We start from the raw sequence: 19,510 nt of genomic DNA, 5'->3' as shown, positions 1-19,510 counted from the left end.
GCGGCGCCCAAGGTGCCTACCTTCCCCTCCTCGGGTCGGGACCCGCGGAGGGGTGCCAGGCCGCCGGGGGAGGTGAGCCGCTGGAGAGGGCGGGGCGGCGGGGCGGGGCCGGCGCACCTGGGCGGGGAGGGGGAGGCGCGCGGGGCAGAGCCTGGCGGGGGCCGTGGCGCGCGCCAATGGGCAGCAGCTGGCAGCGCGCCCCGCGCCCGAGCCGCAGTCGCGCCCTCTCGCTGCCTGGCGAAGGCGCGGACGGCGCGCGGAGGCGAGCGCGGTGAGAGGAGCCGCCGGCGCCGCGCCGCCGTCAGGGCATGAGGATGGCCGTGGACTCCGTGAAGATGCAGCCGCCGTGCGAGAGCCCGGCCCTGGCCTCGGTGGCGGCCGTGGCGGCGGCGGACGGCGCCCTGCGCCGCAACCCCAGCGCCCGCGAGCCGGACCGCGAACAGCCGCCCGCGCCGCTGCGGCCGCGGCTGAGGGACCTGCCCGCGCTGCTGCGGAGCGGGCTCACCCTGCGGAGGAAGCGGAGCGCCGCCGGGGGCCGGGTGAGTGGCGGGGGTCCCCGCCCGGCCCGAGTGAGCATGGGCGGCGCGCACGTGGAGATCGTGCCCGTGCTCCCGGGCCGCCGAGGGGGTCGTCTGGAAGTTGGGGAGGTGGCGGAAGGGGCGCACTTGTGTCGGACTGGGCAGAAGAGGGACCCGAGACGGCGGGGTCTTGGGCTGCCCCAAGGTGGGCGACGGTTTCCCCTCCACCCAGATGCACTTGACTTAGCCCTAGGACACCTGGGTTCCGGCCGCCGGACCGTGGGCTTCGCCGGAAGAATGGCCGTTTGCCTCTCCCCAGAGGGGAAGCTGCAGGTGTCGGGTGCCTAACAGTCAGCCGGCCTTGTCCCGACTGTGAGCCTCCGGCCCCTCGAGGGGGATCCCAGTGTGCTGGAGGCAGGAGGCAGGAGACGAGGACGCTCGTTTTGGATGCTGGATTGCAAGCTCTGGGCTTTGCGGCTGGCTCTGGCCGCAGCCACCGCGGAGGGGGAGACCCAGGAGTTGGAAGTTCCTGGGCGAGCTTCTGGCCCCTGCGTTCCGGAGTCTCCAGCTCTTAGTATTCGCTGACGCTTCCTTGAGCAGGAGGGAGCACGCCCCCAAGACTCTTAAATATTGACTTCCTGATGATGTGTTCTGATATGATTTCCCGGTGAAGGAGTGTCCCTCATTGAGTTCTAAGTGCATCCAATGACCTGATCAGGTCAGGCATGTTTTGTATGTCAGGAGAAACAGAACAGTCTGCCAATTGTCTTCTGGGATCTTTCACAAGCACTCAGCAGGCCGCAGGCCACGGGGCTGTTTTACTCAGGTTTCCCTGCTCACCGGGGCTCTGGGGCACCTTTGAATGGGTTGTGCTCAATTTAAAAAAAGAATTGTTAAGTAGGCTTTCCTGAGAAGGTGCAGTAGTGTAGGTGTTTGTTGATTTTGTTTTGGGCCATAACTCAAAATATTGGTCTTGGTTGTCTGCCTTTAAATGAAGACCTTACTGGGGGACTTTGAGCTCTTGCAAACACAGGTTTGTGGAAACTTGAGAGTTAGGATGAAACGCTCGTTTTGATGTGGCTTCATTTGTAGGGAAGGTTGTGAACTAATGTATCTTCAGCCTCTCTAGGCTGTGGTCCTCCTTTGCTAGGCATTTTCCTTCCGGGGAAGGAATGATTGTACATGATCTATCTTGGAAGAATGTTCTGGGGATTAGCAGGGTGAGGATTAGCTGGATTAGGATGTTTTAAAGCCCATGACCAGGGGAGTTTAGGAATTGCCCACAAGTGACCTTAACATTTGGCATACAGGATTATCTGCAAAGAAAGCTAGCGCATGTGTCCCGAAGATGTGATAGCTAAATAAATGCAAGAACCAGCGTTAGAGATTTGCAGAAATCTCGGGAAAAGTAGGTCAAATCGTGTTCCTATTATCCTTGACAGTTACTTTTTCATGGCACAGAATATTGAAGACATGAGGGCAGTCAGGCAATCTGTGAGGAGATTGCTGAAGGTTTCTGTATAAATAGACCTGTACTGTTCATCTGCATGGAAGCTTGTGTTTTCTCGCTGCCTGTATGATACTGTGTACCTTTCCAATATACATATTTACTTTTCCCAGTTCTTTTGAATGTGATTACTTAAAAATGATGTATCCTTTATTAGCCTTTCTTTGCTTAATAATGAATTCCTTCTCTTTGGGACATTCCAAACACATTTCACAGGTGCATGGCTAGTATTTTCTTGAAGGAATATAGTCACATTTTCCAGTGTTGGAAACCCATAATTTCCAAATATCCTTTCTCCCGCCCTTTGACTTTGGATCCTCCTCTGTGATCTGGCAACCTTCATTCATCAAAGGGATACGAAGGAGTTTGAAGGAAAGAGGAAAACAGATGAAATATGTACCTATATTAGTCTGCTCAGGCTGCCAGAACAAAATGCTGTAGACTGGGTGGCACAAATAAGAGAAATGTATTTCCTTGTAGTTCTGGAGACTTGGAAGCCCAAGATCAAGATGCCAGCAGATTTGGTTTCTGATGAGGCTTCTCTTCCTGGCTTATAGATATCTGCCTTATCTCTGTGACCTCACATGGAGGTCTCTGCATGAGGAAGAGATTTCTCTTTCTTTTCTTCTAAGGCCACTAATTCCTTCATGGAAACCCCACCCTATGACCTAGTCTAACCCCCAGCACTTCCCACAGGCCCTGTCTCCTTATACCATTACACTGGAAGTTAGGGCTTCCACATATGATTGGGGGGTGGGGTGGAGTGGGGAGCACAAGCAGTCAGCCCGAAGCAAAAGCCATTTGAAAGAAAGAGAAAAATAGATAAAATATGTACCAAACCAGTTGGTGACTTGTTGGGTCATCTGGTTAGCCCTTTGGATTTAGGGTACTGATGCTAATGCAAACAATGGTGGCTTAGATTCTTTTGTGGACCTGTGGTTTTGTATCTCACAGCTATACCTCCAGCTTATAGCTGAGTGAGGGACAAGTTAACACAAATTGATTACCACTGGTAGAGAAGTAGCTCTGTGCCTTACATAAGTTGGTAAGAAAGTCTGCCATTTCTGTGTTGACCAAGATCTGATTTGAGGATACTTGTGGCTCTTGTCCACACTGCCTTTGGATTCCATCAATCTGGTTGGACATTCTGACACCAGCAGTCATCAAGTAAGTGCCTTTGTGGGTTGTGTTGCTCAACTCTGGTGCCCTGTAGGTTCTGTCTTACTGAGAAAAATTAAGCTGACATTTGGTTAATACTGCAGAAGAGTTTTTTGGTTCAATCACTTCTGATCGTATAGAATTCAAAATGCAAACTGATCTAAACTTTTTTTTTTTTTTCCTTTTGTGGGACCCTCACCAGTGGCCGGGGATTGAACTGGCGCTGCAGAGGCTGCGCAGCCTCGCAACCCAGCGCTCAACCACTGCGCCACCAGGGAAGGCCCCTGATCTAAACTTTTACACCAGGAAAGAAATGGTTAAATTTTGCTTTGTGAAAGTTACTTCCTAAAACGAGTGGTAAGATAAGTCACAGCTTGAATTTCCACCAAATGTAATCATTTTTAAAGCTTAGTGTTGTGGAGATTATGAGAATTGTATAATAAATACCTACCTTTCAACAGTTATTAACATTTTGTCAGTCTTGTTTCATTTATTTCGCCCTTTCCTGCTGTCTTTGTTGGGGCCGGTATATATGAAAGCAAAATCCTAAATAGTCATCTCAGTCCTGAATGTTTCTTTTTATATCTTTGTTGAGGACTTTTCCCTTAAAAACAAAACAAAACAACTTCCATGCCTTTTCCACACCTAAAAATATTAACAATAATTACTTAATATAATTCCCATATTCAAATTTTCTCAAAGATGTCTTTCTACTAATGATTTGTTGGAATCAGAAACCAAACAAGGGCCATGTTTTGCATTTGATTGTTTTAAATCTATTTTATAATAGTCGTCCCTCCCTTTTTTTCCCCATGCCATTGATTTGATGACAGAGTAGCTCATTTGTTCAGTACAAATGTTCCCCTTTCTGGGATGGCTACTTCTGGTGTCATTTAACTTGTTCTCTGTTCTACATGTTTCTGTAATCTGGTAGTTAGATGTAGAGACTTGTTTAGATTGAGGATGGAAGGCAAGCATCTTTTATAGGTGGTGGTGTGTGGAATCTATTGCATCACATTCCCCAAGACACATGGTGTCTGGATAGCTCTCTTTTGAGATATTAAGATTGATTAGTAGGTTCAAGGTAGAGTCAGTTTACCTTTCTACCTTTTCCCTAATGATTTGAGTATCATGATGGTTGAAGCCTAGATCTAAATTAGATTTAAATATGATTTAAATGGTGATTTAAATATATCATTCCTTTTGCATTTATTACTTGGAATTCTGTCAATAAAGAACTTACCCTCACAAACTACTAGGTCTCCTAAATTTCAGATTGTATGGGAAAGACAAGGAAAATGCTTACTTTTTTCTCTTTCATCAGTTTCCTGGGTAGTGCTTTGGTGCACTAACAATATCTCATATACTCAATGAGTTTCTCTCTTTTTTAAAATATATTAAGAACTTGTGGATCTGAATACCTTTGTTCCAAACCATTGTAGTCAGTATTTTATTTGATGCTTAATTTCTCCTTGGTTCCTATATACTTTTACAAGGCCACAGTAGTCTCTGATAGCTTTGTTGATTTCTTGCACAAGATAGTCTAAATTTGTCACTTCCATTACCTGTTCCAGACCTGAAATCAGCCTTTCCCAAAGAGCACTGATTCCTTTCACCAAAAACATTGATTTCTCCCAATAATTTCCCCTTTTAATGGTTGTATTTTTTTTTTTAACCTTGATCTTAAGCCTTCCATCTTAAGGTTTTGTTATGTTTTTCTCATCAGGCTGTTTCTAAGACTGTCATTTTCTTCCTCTAATAAAATAGCTAGTAACTGCCATTCCCTCTTTCTACATATACTATTAAAATGCTTTAGCTAATGGATTTGGGGCTTTGTTATGATATCTACCTCCTTCTTCATCACCTTGAAATCTGTTTCATTTACAGCAGCCAGAATGATTCCCTCATTGTGCCGTATTCTTGTCACCAAAGTCCTCCAGTGAGTCTCAGTCCTTGGATTAGACATCAGAAAGGTAGTCAGTCTCTTTTCTTTCCTGACCATCTCTTAGCCATCCTGCTGTCCAGCAGAATTCCCTATGGCAGATGCTCTGCAGACTTAAGAAACTTTTATAGAACAAAAACTGGTCACTTTCTTCTTGGAATTTGCTCTTTGCCACTTACAGTCTCTACCCAGATGAGTCCCTTTCAGAGAGAAACAAGATAGTCCATTTCCTTTGTCAAGCTGGAGAGCTTTAGCTGTGACTAAATTCCTCCTGTGCTCGAAATAAGACTGTTGATTGAGAAACATATACTGCTGCAAGTTATACCAATATGCCCAATATATAGTCATTTTATGCACATTTCTTACAGGCAAAGAATGTAATTTGTTCTTTGTATTTAAAACCAATAGATAATACTTCATAGTACTTAATTATGTGCCATGCAGGTTGTATAAGCTTCATTGCACCCTCTCAACAAGCCTGTGAGTTAGATGCTATTATTTGCATTCTACAGATGAGGAAACTGAAATACAGATGTACTTTACCTAAGATCACAGAGCTGGTGGGGGAAGGGAGGTTTGAATCCAGCCAGTCTAGTTCCATAGTCCATGCTCTTAACTGACTTTCTGGTTTTCCTCAAATGCAACAAGGGCAAAGGGTCTATTTATTTTGAACTACCATAGCCTTATATAATTGTGTATATTGCTTTACTACTCTGAGAATGGTCAGTAAGTGCTGTTGATAATGCTAGACTTTAAATTTTCTTTCATTCTAATGCACAGAGGCTTATGACAGACCTACTGGCTGTGCAGATGGGGTGCTTATAGGTAAATGGGTACTAATATCTACTAAAGTTAAATAACTCATATTTACTAAAGTGTCACAAGTCAAAATCACCTGTCTAGTCCCCCCAGGGCCAATCCAAAAAGCTTCTGAATTTACCCCACTTACTGTTTCCTTGTCTGCTTATGGTAGCCTGTCAAAAGATAAAGGCCATTAAGGGAGGCAGACAGCTTCCAGGAAAGGTGTGTCAGATCTGCTATGAGGCACACATGATGATCTTGTCTGAGAAATACTGACTTCCAGAACGTTGAATCTTGATAATTTTAGTCATGTTGGCCATGATTACAAACAAAGTAAAACTCCATGATGCCACCTCCAAAAATATTTGTTGGGGAAAAGGAAAAGAACTTCATGATTGATTTATCCTATTTTTATTTCATGTAAATTCTATCAGAGGAACTTAATGACAAGTTAATACTGTACTTAGCTTATTTATTCCTCTTGCCTCCTGCTTCCACTCATACAGGCTTTGGTTACATAACTAAGTCAGAGGCAAAGAGCATGGCTGTGGCTTCTCTCTGTCTCCTTGCATGAGTTATTCTGTGAGTTCTCTAAGCCTCAGATTCTTCCTCTGTAATGAGATACACTGTGGGTCAGGTTTTTCCAAGAATAGAGACAATGTATGGAAAGTGTTTGGCACATTGAAGCTTAAATTTTTTCTCCCCAGCTGGCTGCATATTCTAGGCAAATGGACTTTCATAGATATATTTATGGAAACCTAGGCTCAAAAAATTTTTGCTTTCAGATGCAATGTCAGATTCCATTTTTTAAAAAAAGTGATATCCTAACATATAGTGAACATTTTAGGTGGCATCTAAATACTGGAACCATAACAAAGTAGTTTCATACTTGCATTGCCGCTTAGATTGATTTGGCAGTAATTGGTAGGTTATGTAGCTAAAAATAGATGCGAAGGTGGGAGATAAATCAATGGTGATGATTTTGAGTACTTAAACGGGGTTTTTTTTTTTTGGAGGGGCCTTCAATGTTACATAACAACACTTTTTGGGAATATTAATAATTCCAATAGTGACATGTGGTCTGATCTAGTAGTTGTTTGTAAACAGTTATAATATTTTATATGAAGGCAAAATAGTTAAAATCAGTGATTTAAATTTTTGTGATAAACTATTATAACAAATTATTCATAAATAGATGTGGGAAGGAGAAAGTTCCAAACAGGACTATGAATCCTATCATGGCTATCAGATTGAAACTTTGATAGTTTCCTATATGGGAAAATGATAGTCCAGAGAGGTTAAGAAATTTGTCCATGGTCACCCAGCTAGTAAGTAGTAGCGGCAGAATGGAGCCCAGGAGGGACTCCAAAATTGTGGCCTTTCCACAATACCATGTTGTCTAAGACTCTGACATGAATATGGTATGTGGTGTATTAAAATAATGGATGCAGGAGGTATTTCAAGTCTCAGTGAAAACACCATTCATTTTCTTTCCAATGTCTTTAGTAATGGCTCCAGGATCAGTCTTTAATTACTCACACACTTTAGTGATGGCTTCAACAGCAGCTGTCATCTCTCAGCAATACCAGCCATTGTATAAGAAATGAGAAGGTTTGGGATGACTCACTGCAAAAATCCATTGTTTTCTCAGGAAGCTTGGAATCTTACTAGCTCCATGTTATAAATGTACTTGGAGATGTACAGAGCAAGCAGGTTCCTTCTCTCTCTCTCTCTCTCTCTCTCTCTCTCTCTCTCTCTCTCTCTCTCTCGGGGGGGGGGTGAAGAAAGGGAAGGGAGTTTTTATAACCAAGGGTTTGGGTTTGTGATGGTGACTTTTTGATATTTAAGAAACTTCAGACTAGGAAGTGGGAAGTTCACATACCTGTCAAAGTAACTGATAACTTTATAATGTTGGATAATGTTACCAAGGATACACAGATATCTTTTCATATAATTAAACTTTGGTGCATTTACCTTTTAATGTGGTATGATTACCTAAAGAGAATGACTTAACATTTTGCTTTTGTTTTTCTTCTCATCCAAAGCCTTTACAAGAATCAAAGAATAGCGCTTCACAAAAATTCACTCACAGGTTTGATTTTCTACCTCATTTCAGCGACTTGTGGATGTCATGAAGCCCAGACCCCTAGTTAAAAAACCCTCCCCTCCCCTGCCTTCTAGAGAGTGGTGTCATGGTTCTGTAATTAGTTTACTTTTTATCTTTCCTTCTAAAAATCTAGCATGGTATAAACTACTCACTCAGTTGCCAGTAAATATTTCCTTGAGTTAAAGTATTTTATTGGTTTGTTGAACTAGAAATTGTTCCTCTCTCAATATAGCAAAGTCTTCAGTGAGCCCTGTTAGTGGCCATGGCCAAGATGATTGGCTTTTACTAGTTAACATATCCCTATATAACATTTATGGTGTTTGGGGTTATTTGAAGTACTTTAATAACATTACCTCATTTAATCCTCATAATTCCTTATGTGGCAGTTGCTGTCATTGTTTTTTTTTTTTTTCCCAAAGAGAAAAATGAGCACAGAGAGGCTAATTAGGTAAGTTGACTGAGATCACCCAATAAATTAAGGAACTCAAGAAGTCTGGCTCCATATTATGAAGTGGAGGTATTCTGCTGCATCACCTCTCTAAATAAAACAATTAGCGCATTACTTTCATTGCATTCTCTCGTATTTTCCCTTGATTTTAACATTTATTGAAATTGGAATGTCTGTTACAATTGATGGGACCATTTAATGGGATGACACTTTTCCTTATAAAACTATAATTAAATTGATAGATTATCTTAAAAAATTTTGTATCATAGGATAAAAGAACTATAGTAAGGTATGATTTAATTTTTAACTGTAGCTACATAGTTTATCTATAGACATACCAAAGTAAATCACAACTTTAAAATGATGTATACAAACAATATCCATATCTATGAAATGTGGAAAAAGTGAATTATAATTATATATAATCTCAAGATTATAGTTTAGTTGTTAACATTATATTAGCACCTTATCTAATTGCCTAGGTAATGATTTAAATGTCAGAGGAGAATAAATTTAAATTTGTGCTACACAAAGCACTAATATCCTTAGAGGAGTGTTCTTTTTTTAAATACAGAGTAGTGTTGAATGAATTGAAAGTCCTTAAATAAAAACCAAAATTCTTTTAAGTTAAATATTTATGCATTTGTATGTACATACATTATTAGTGAAAGTAATCAGATTTTTAAAGTTAAACTCCCCATATAAAATTCTTATTTTTGAAAAGTAAGAACCATGAATATACCCAAAGTGACAGTAGGTTTGAGTCTATACTTTGTGTGATAAGTTGGCATATTTTATCTTCTGTGACTCAGTTAATATTTTTTTTATTTTATGTGCTTTGTTCATGAAGCATTGACTTCTTCCTTGTAAAATGTTTTCCATTTTATTTTGTGTTATGTTAAGTGTAGAAAAAGTATAATATAAAATTTCTAACAAGACAAAACAAATTTTTACTAAAGTTAGAGTCAGGAAATCCAGGACTTCTGCAGGTTAACTGGTTGTCTTCCTGTATTTATCTGTCTGTCTGTCTGTCTATCTATCTAAAAAAAAATATATATATATATATATGTATATTTTAGTTGATCTTACAGCTTAAACTTCAGCCCCATTGGTGGTTTTGTTGTTAAGTTGAATTTGACCTTGTCAAATAATTTACCTGCAGCTGTTGCAAGGTGTACATGCAAATACTTGTGATTACCCAACACTTAAGCCTTTTGTGCTGACTGTAAATTTATTTTATTCTCTCTAGTTTCTGTTAAGGAAGTGAATAATATCACTTCTATTTGGTCTGACACTCTGAATGTTAACTATAATGAACAAATGCAATTCAGTCCATCATACTGCACTGTGAATTTATATGTAAATACAAAATCTTTTGTAGAATTTTTAAAAAGGCAGAGAAGATATATGATGATACTTCTTAGAAATTAGGGGAAGTAGGATATCTATTTTAATGTGTTAAAGTAAAATTGACTGTGGTGTAGTAAAGAGAACATTTTTCTATGTATTTGTCATTTAAGGATTATTTTCACCTGGAGTAAGTCAGGAAATCTTTCTGGCTATCCCTAAAATGCAATCCCAGTATTCTATCTTGGGAGTTCATGGTGGGATAGAGTATACTTCTCATTTCTTGCTCCTTGTTTTATTAAGGTCTGAGCAATTTTCCTTCTCCATGGAGATGCCAATTTAACCGCCAAAAACATTTTGGGGCATATCTTAGAAAAGTGGAAAGGTGATCTTTAATATTCACCACATCTCTTTAGTTGGGAATAGGGAAGAAAATGCATTAGTAGGAAAAGCGTTTGAAGAGGCTGGATGAATCTGAATCCCTCATATCAAAGAAGTAAAAAACATACCCATACCTCTGTTTTAAAAAGACTGAAAGATTTCTCTGGCGATTAATAGAAATCTGGAAGTAGTATTGGAAGAGAACCTGTGATAGCACTTGTCCTGTTAGAAACAGGCCAATTAAAAATATCTACTTTTTCACAAGAGATGTGTTGCTATTTCTCATCATAAATGAAAGCTATTTCTTAGCCTCAAATTAGCATTAACATTTGCTTTTCTTTACTATTTCAAGTTTATCACAAATCTTCAAATAGAAACCATTTGATCACTCCTATTTCCCACTCTTTTTTGGCATGATTCCTTAAATATTTTTTTGAAAACGATCTAGTCATATTCCAATCTACCTTGAATAGCTCATGAAATCAGAGCCTAAAAAAATTCAACAAATTCAGTTCTCCAGTAGGTGGCTATTTACTGGCATTTAATTATGCTCTACCTTTTCAAAGTACTTTCATACACATTCTTATATTTTAGTGTTTTCATATCTCTGGAGTAAGGTGTTCCTTTCTTATATAAACCCAAAGACAAGTTACTGAGGTTTTTTATATGCTACAGTTTACCTTCTGTGAAGCAAAGATAGTGCCCACCTTATAGGGTGGTGAGAAATAATATGCACAGCATTCTTAAGACAAAACCAGTTATGTAGAGAAGGCTTTTAGTGAGCTGTTGCTGTTGTCTTTGCATCGTCGTCATCATCTTCACCTGATATTGCAGATCTGAGGGATTCTACCATGAATTCCTTTGAAGAGCTGAACAAAATCTTATTGGTTAAACTTATAGAAATTAAGCAAGGAAAGTGAATCTCAAATATTCTGTTGAAGGTCATAGAAAGAAAGTTAAGAGTCTAGGTCTCCTTAGCCTGGACTCCATTTACTCCAAGGATCTCTGGTAGGGTTATTTGTGGTTTACATTCCATAAAGCTATCAAGATTGGGGTCTAATGGAGGGCTTTGAAAATTTTAGCATGCATGAGAGCCCCCAGAGGGTTTGTTAAAGCACAGATTTTAGAGGCCCAGTCTTAGAAATGTTGATTCAGTAGCTGATGGATGGGATCAGAGAATCTGCCTTCCTATCAAGTTCTGGGTGATGTTGCTGCTGGTCTGTGGATCACGTAGTAGCACTATTCTAAGGATCCTCAGAATTCTGATAACCATCATCAGAAGGGTGGTAAAGCTGGGGGTCTACCTGGTTTTCTGTTTTTCACTTTCACAAAGGAGGATTGGAAGGCCAACCTAATCTGGAGGACCATAACTATAACTTAATTGATTTAATAATATTGATTTAATAATATTGGAAACTACTCTTCATTGGTTTTCATAAAGTGACTGGCAATTGATGTGATGTGCAGTGAGGGAAGGCCCTGAAGTGAGAGATATCAGGGGTATCTGTCTCTCTTTCCAGTGGTGCTGACAGTGACTCCACCCACCTCTGGACAGTCCCTCTTTAAATGCTTGAGCTTTCTCCAACCTCCAGTAAAACTGTGCCATCCCTTCATCCCTCTCATCTTGGGCGGTGAAAAGCTTGCTGTTATTAACTCCTGTGCACGGCAGTGTTGCCTATATATCTTTGATAGGCTCTTTTCTGATATCTTGGCTGATGTAGGAACCCAAATAAAAACAGCATTGAGAAAAGTGACAGTAGAAGGTGTAGCCTTGGTGAGAAGAGCCTCATGAATGGAATGGGCATTGGCAGTGACTGAGACAAGGAAACAGGTCTAGTTCTTGAAGTTTAGGGAGAGAATACAGAGGAGTATAGGAAGACATGTTGGCCTCTAAGTGATGCTGGGCTTAATCACAGAATATTCTGTGAAAAGAAGCCATAACTGTGCTAGAATGTGACCCAAGCGAATCCCTGTGCCATTGCAGTGCATAAATGTGGAGACTGGGATTCAGAATCAGGAAATCCTTCGTATGGGAAACTTGCATTCCTCTACAATTGCCTGGCTTTTCTCCTGCCCTTGCCCTTTTTTTCCCAGACACCTTTAGCATTGTGGGTCTATACACAGGAGTTATTAGACCTTTATGTGGTACTTTGATCCTTGGTTAATTTGGTCACAGTATATTGAACATGTTCTGAAATGCCTGCCAAAACTACATTCACTAAGTAACAAATAGTTGAATAGAGTAATTACACCTTTGGTTCCCTTGCCCATGGGTTCCAGTGATGGGTGTGTCAGTAAGATGAAAAACATTTCATGATTTTGGTGCTTAGCCAAATCATCTTCTACTATAACCTCACCAGGAAGCAGGACCACAGCACAAAAGCCTATCAGTTCTGTGTGTTTATCAGTTCTCTTATAATGTTTTTCCCAGGTTGACACCACTTCACAGATTTTATAGATAATTTTGGGGTAGTAAAGCTTGGCACCAACATCTAAATATCTTGCTTTACTAAATAAAGTCTTTACAGACAAAACAGTCTCTAGGTCTAAAATTTTCTATTATAATTTTTTAGGAAGAAGTTGCATTCTTTATGAGGAAAGGTTCACTCTGGGTTCCCCCCCCCCCTTATTTGGGTTTTTATATATGTTGGGAAACACTGCCGTGTGAGGGGTTCAAGGGTGCGTTGTACTGTTGAGGAAGATCATATGTGGCAGAGACTTAAGACACGTGAACCCCTAGCTTTTGCCCCTCCTCCCATTCTTTCTGGTCATTTATCCATTTATCTGGGCCACTAGAGAAGTCAAGCACCTGGAAGTATAAAAGAGGAGCTCTAGCCTGCTGGGAAGGGGAATGGAACCTTTGAGGTGAGGGCTGTCCAGAAGTGGTGGTGCCCTCACCTGTTAGGAACACTGTCCAGAGGGAATCAGAGAGGTTCTAATGTAAACAACGCCAGTGGAAGAGCCCATATCCTGTGTAAGGGACAAAGGAGCTCAGTGTGGAGGAGGTGAGCCTGGTTGGGCCTCCTGCCACACAGGCTTCCTTTCCAGTCTCAGATTCTGGGCACGTTTCTTTCTGCTCTGCTTGTTTCTGCTTCCCACCTGGAGTGGAAGTCCCCCCTGGCTCCTTCATTGGGATATTTCCTCCTCTGGTTTGGTCCAAGAAATCTCTGATTAGTCTTTCTTCTAGTTTGTTGTAGACTCATCTGCTTACTGTCTTCCTTTTTAAAGAGTTATCGGTCTCATTTTGGGCTTGGGTTCCTTTGGCGTCACCATTCCTGTTTTCTTGTTCTCCCCCAAACTTTGTTCCCTTCAGGCTCTTCTGGTGGGCTGTTTGCCCAGCACGTACATCTCTGTGAATCAGCTCATGCTGTTGTTTCTTCACAGCCTTCCTATTTCTTCGTTCTTGTACTGTTTGCCTGTCATTGGAACACCCTATTTCTTGTGGAAGAGGATGCAAAGTGCTCTTTTGAGAAGTTTGGATAATTCAATCCCAGTTTTGCATGTCAAAGACAATTATGTATCTAGAGAAGCCCTTATCCATCATCCCCTAATTTTATTTTAGACGATTTAAGCTCTAACCCACCTCCCCATCTGAGAAAATGAACTTTTGCAAGGGCTGGAGTAACCACTTTCTAACTTAACTGGTCTCTTTGAGGGAATGGGGAGTTCATAAATGTACTGATTGCTGATTACCTCACATTTTCAAAATGACCTTTATATATGGACTTCTGTCTTGGTCAAAGAGTGTATACAAGAAGGTATTGCTCTGGTGGGAAGTATGATTGTGAAATTAAAAATCAGTTTTATTTCTTAATGACTATAATAAATGTAGAAGCTTCTATTTAAACCATTAGCTTTGGGAGTACATGACTAACCAGAAGGCAAAGTAAAATGGATTAATAATTTTGTTAATTGTTCTTTCACCGCAAGTAGCTTCTTATAATGTAACATCCACCCTTCACATCACAGAATGCTCTCTCGTGCAATGTCTCCCAATTTAGCATTTCCCAGTACCTACTCTTCCTCCCAAAGATCTATTATGCATTTACTCTGCTTTGTCAGTCAGGGTAGTCTAGGTTTTTTTTGTTTTTTTTTTTTTAAAGATTTATTTTTATTTATTTATGCAAGCACTGGGCACAGTCAGAAGCGCGGGAGAGTGAGAGAATTCACCAGAGCCAGAGCAGGGAGCAGAGCAGGCAGAAGGACCGAAGTACACTGCTGAGGGGAGCAGCGGGCGGCAGGAGAGGTCTGCGCGCCATGTGGGACCCTCCTCCGGTGGCCGGGGAGCAGCCGGGGATCGAACCGGCACCGCAGAGGCTGCGGGCAGCTTCACAACCCAGCGCTCAACCGCTGCGCCACTGGGGAGGCCCGGGTAGTCTAGGTTTTGCACCAAAACCTTTGCAACCTAACACAACAAATATTTACTTCTTGCCACAAAAAACCATTTTGCACCTGAGTGTTCTCCAGGTTAGCTGTCCTTGATGGCTCTGCTCCATTTATATTTCCATGTCAACATCTTCTGTAGTGACTGCAACATGAGAAGAAAGCAAGGAAAATTTAACAGGTATTTAAATACTTGTAATTGAAGTCGCTTTTGCGACTTGGCCAAAGCAAGTTACATCATCTCATTAATTTCAAGGCCCTGGGGAAGTATGCTCTTCCCAGGAGCTTTGAAGGAAAAAAGAAGCACAAATATTAGTAACATCTACCTCAGGCATCGGAAGCAGAGATTACAGAAATGAGTAAAGACATTACCCCAGACTTCAAGTCCAGTGGGGAAGATAAACATGTTAATAGTATTACAATATAGGCTTATAAATCTCTACACATTACAAAACACACCACATGAGAACTACTATCAGAGATACCTTGGAGCATGAAGGGAGAGAGTCTACCTCCCTGAGCCCTGGGACGAGAGGAGAACTTCAGAGTGGAGGTGACATGGGAGTGGGGGTTATCTGTTCTCTAGGTTTATGTCTGCATTGCCTTGTTAAGGGCGGTGTCTAATTTTATTTTATGTGCTGCATACATTTAAACTAATAATTTGGGATACAGGTCAAAGAACTAAGTTTATCTCTTTTACAGCTCAAGAAAGAAATGAACTCAGTCTGTGCGCAATAGGACAGATCTGCTAGTTCACATTAAATGTAACACACAAGTATCCTTTTTATGAAGATAAAAACTACTTTGACTGAGTAATTATGCTCCTGACAGTTCCTTGATCTCAAAATTTAACTTGCTGTTATGGTAGGAAAAGAACAAAGCCAAGTATAAAATAATCATCAAGGTTAGTTATTAGGCAACAAAGGTTGCATATATAGTGTTTTGATTTGCCTGGAGATTCTGACAAATTTTACATTAGGTGTAAATGTGAGTGGTGTGTTAATAGTGCAAAGAATTTGCTGTATAGAGAAAGGATAGCTTCCTCAGATCTAATGAAGCCATATTCTTGTCCTTTTTCACTGTTGCAGCCTCACTGATGCTCTAACCTGCTGGGCAAATCCCTCCACAAGCCCTTTGCACCTGTTTTCTCTATCTGAAACCTCTTTTCTCCAGATACCCACACACCTGCTTCAAGTCTTTGCGCAGAAGTCATTCTTTTGATGAGGCCCCTTGAACACCCTATTTGAGATTGTGACATTTACCTCATTCCCCATAACCTACTCCTATACCAGCTTCTAACATAAATAATTGATTAATAACATTGACTTTATTTGTGGTCAGTCTTCCTCCACTGGTCTGTGAGCTACCCGAGGACCAGGGTTACCATCTGCTGCATATACAATCGTATCCCCAAGCAGTTAACACAGTGCCTGAAACATAATAGGTTCTTAATAATCTGTGTTGAACACAAAGGAGATTTTTTTTTCTGTTAAAGTTCCTCTAAGCTGTACACAAAGTTGTATACTTAAATATATTTTCCTTACATCAAGCCACAACATATTTTTTATTTTTTCATCTTTTTTATTAATTAAATCTTGTTCTTACATTGTCACAGTCCCCATAGTTTTCCCTCTACCATATCACCCATGAACCATCACCATATTCCCCCCCTGTTTTGCCCTTCCTCCTGCTCCCTCTTTTGTTGTATGCCTCAGTTATATGGTCAGTTTGCTGGTTTTGACCTTTTGTTATGTTTCTCTATATTCCACATATAAGTGAGACCATCTGGTATTTATCTTTTTCCTTCTGACTAATTTTGGCTAGCATAATCCATTCCAGCTCCATCCATGTCCCTGCAAATGGCATGAATTTTTTTTTATCACTGAATAATATTCCTATGTGTAAATATACGACAGCTTTTTGATCCATTTGTCTATTTTGGGGTACTTGGGGTGTTTCCATATCTTGACCATTGTAAATAGTACTGAAGTAGACACAGGAGTGCAGGTTTCCTTTTGAGTTAATAACTTTGTGCCTTTTGGGTAAAAGGCATAGATTCATTGGAGTAGATTCATTGGATGGTATGGTAGTGTTCTGAGGAACCTCCACACAGCTTTCAATAGCCACACCACATTTTTTTTTTAATCTTATAATGTGCCAGCCACTGCTCCCTAGGGGAGCAAGTTGGAGGACCATTTAAGGAGCTTAGCAGGTGGAGAAACTTGTCTGATTCTGTTTGTGGTATTTATAAATTTAGCAAGTTTTGGAGTGCATGGAATACCTCTTCCCCAATGTTGACCCAGTCCAGTGACTCTCAGCTTTTCCTTCTGCCATGAGACGTACAAAGTATGGGACTCACACGCTTGATCATTCCAGGGTTATATTAAACCTTTGGTCAATAAATGATGTATTAATTCTCCCATTACAATTCCATCAAGAGGTGAAGTTGGTCTTTGCCTCTTGCTCTCTCACTCAGAAAATATATTGGGAAGAGATGTTTTAGAAAACCAGTCTTCTTTGATTAAAAAAATAATAACTTGTTCATAAATCTCAGTATTTATATTATTAATAATAAAACTTATGGCATAGAGCAACTAAGAATGTCATGATGGGTCATCTGAGAATAATTGGTTTACATTTGAGAAGAAAGGAGATTGAGCCTGAGTAGCAGGATTTGAGAGAACTGCTGGGCAGAGGCAGAATTTAAGGGTAGAACTTAATTTGTTGATAAGACTATAGTCAGTAGAGAAGAGAGTAGAATAATTCAGGGTAGAAGGGAGCGTAGCTTGTGATAGGGACATTGAGGGCAAAGCCAGGTTGTAAGCAGGAGTACATTAAAAGGGTTGGATCTATAAGTTGAAGGAGGATTAATGATCTTGAGTTTGTCTTGGTGTCAACGTTGTTATAAGCAATGGAAAACATCAGTGAAAAACCTATATATTATAGCAGTTGCAAGATTTGTATTAAACACCCAAGTAAAATAATGTTTTTAAAATTGGAACTAACATATGACTTCAGATTTCTTTTATTTTGTCAAATAAGGGTACAAAAAAAATCCAGTAGCTCTTAACATTCCATAGAGAATGATATTTTAGCACCAGAGTAAGAACATAACCCCTTAGTAATGAACTGCTCTTCATAATTAAATAAATTTAGTTTTTTACTAGCCACCTTGTCCTTTTCCTTACAGTGCTTCCACACATCGGAACCATTTCATGTTCAACATCTATGGGTTTGAGGGACAGAAGACAGTGGAGAGACTGTGGACATGACCTAACATGTGTGAGGTGGAAGCCACTATTGGCTGACAAAAGCATTTCTTTAGAAAGATTAATCTAAGTGGACGGTGTATACAATGAAGACAGGAGAGTTCGAAGACACAGAAGCCACTTAGGGTTATAGGCCAGGTGACAATAATTGCGGCCTTGGTATGTGATGGAGGCACTGGGAGTGAGAAGTCTGAGAGTTCAGGAAAGACAGGATTCTAGAATTTCGTGACTTCCTTTCTGTATTTATGGGTAGGTGAAAATTTGTAAGAATTCAAAATAAGTTCCTAATGTTGAGAGGCTATAACTTTTAGAAATGTGTCCGAAAGTTCTCTATCTTTATATTGACCTCTTAGATTCCGATCTCTTTTTTTTTCTTATTTTTTAAAAATTTTTTTTATTTTATACATTTTTTACATCATTTTTCATTTTTGTACAATGTATGCATTTTCATCTTGGTTATAGTCCCCATACAATTCCCACCACCCTTGTTTTGATCCTACTCCCTCCCCCTTCCCCTCCCCCAGTGTGTCTCTGGTTTATAGTTGCTTGTTGATTTTGATTTTTACTTTATTATAATTAGGTTTTTTTCCTGGTCCCTTATTTAGGTTTTCTAAATTCCTGCTATGAGTGAGACCATCTGGTATTTTTCTTTTTCTTTCTGGCTTATTTCGCTGAGTATGATCCCTTCCAGCGCCATCCATGTTGCTGCAAATTGCATAAGTTTATGTTTTTTGATTGCAGAATAATATTCCATTGTGTATATGTACCACAAAAGAGACAGTAACCAAAACAAAGAAACACTCCACCGACTGGGAGAAAATTTTTGCACACAACACTAATGATAAATGACTGATCACAGAAAGCTACAAAGAGCTGATGAGACTCAACAAAAACAAAGTAAATAATCCAGTCAAAAAATGGGCAGAAGACCTAAAAAGAAACTTTTCCAAAGAGGAAATGCAAATGGCCAACAGGCATATGAAAAAATTCTGGTCTCAGGAAAATGAATATAAGAAAGTGAAAATCAAAATCAACAAAAAACTATGAACCAGAGACACTTTTAGGGGGGCGGGGGCGGGAGGGGAGGGATTGGGGTCAGAATGGGGGGGCTGCAATTGTATGGGGAATATAACAATAAAATTTATAAAAAAAAAAATTCTGGTCTCTTGATTAAAAAATCAAGAGTGTTATATATGTATGTGAATCTTTAAATGAAAAGTTATGTTTCTGTGTATAAGTCAGCATATGTGAGGGGAAGAGAGGGATGGGACATTGCTTTTTATTTTTTTTTATTTTTTTTTTCTTCTGAAGTGATTTTTATTTTTTTTATTTTATTTATTTATTTATTTTTTAAATAAATTTTATTTTTATATTCCCCCATACAATTGCAAACATCCCATTCTGACCCCAATCCTTCCCCTCCCGCCCCCCACCCCCCAAAAAGTGTCTCTGGTTCATAGTTTTTTGTTGATTTTGATTTTCACTTTCTTATATTCATTTTCCTGGTCCCTTATTTAGGTTTTCTAGATTCCCGCTATGAGTGAGACCATCCGGTATTTTTCTTTTTCTTTTTGGCTTATTTCGCTGAGCAGGGACATTGCTTTTTAAATGACTGAATTGTGGTATTTTTCTCTAGGGCAGTTTTTGAA

The 19,510-nt window shown here is 40.1% G+C and overlaps 1 protein-coding gene across 1 annotated transcript in view; it reads left to right on the top strand.

Annotated features, from left to right (window-relative positions):
• Nucleotides 1–308: 308 nt before the first annotated feature.
• The window catches only part of RAPGEF5 (Rap guanine nucleotide exchange factor 5), a gene marked incomplete at both ends in the record, with an annotated part of 218,864 nt that continues 199,662 nt past the window's right edge, over nt 309–19,510 (top strand). Inside the window, one exon of the mRNA XM_084230165.1 lies at nt 309–539. Coding sequence (XP_084086291.1) covers nt 309–539 — 231 coding nt within the window. The remainder of the gene's footprint in view (nt 540–19,510) is intronic.

This window comes from Talpa europaea (assembly GCF_964194135.1).
Source record: "Talpa europaea genome assembly, chromosome: 3".
In the NCBI taxonomy this organism is placed as follows: Eukaryota; Metazoa; Chordata; class Mammalia; order Eulipotyphla; family Talpidae; genus Talpa; species Talpa europaea.
This window is presented reverse-complemented; position numbering and strand designations above follow the sequence as displayed.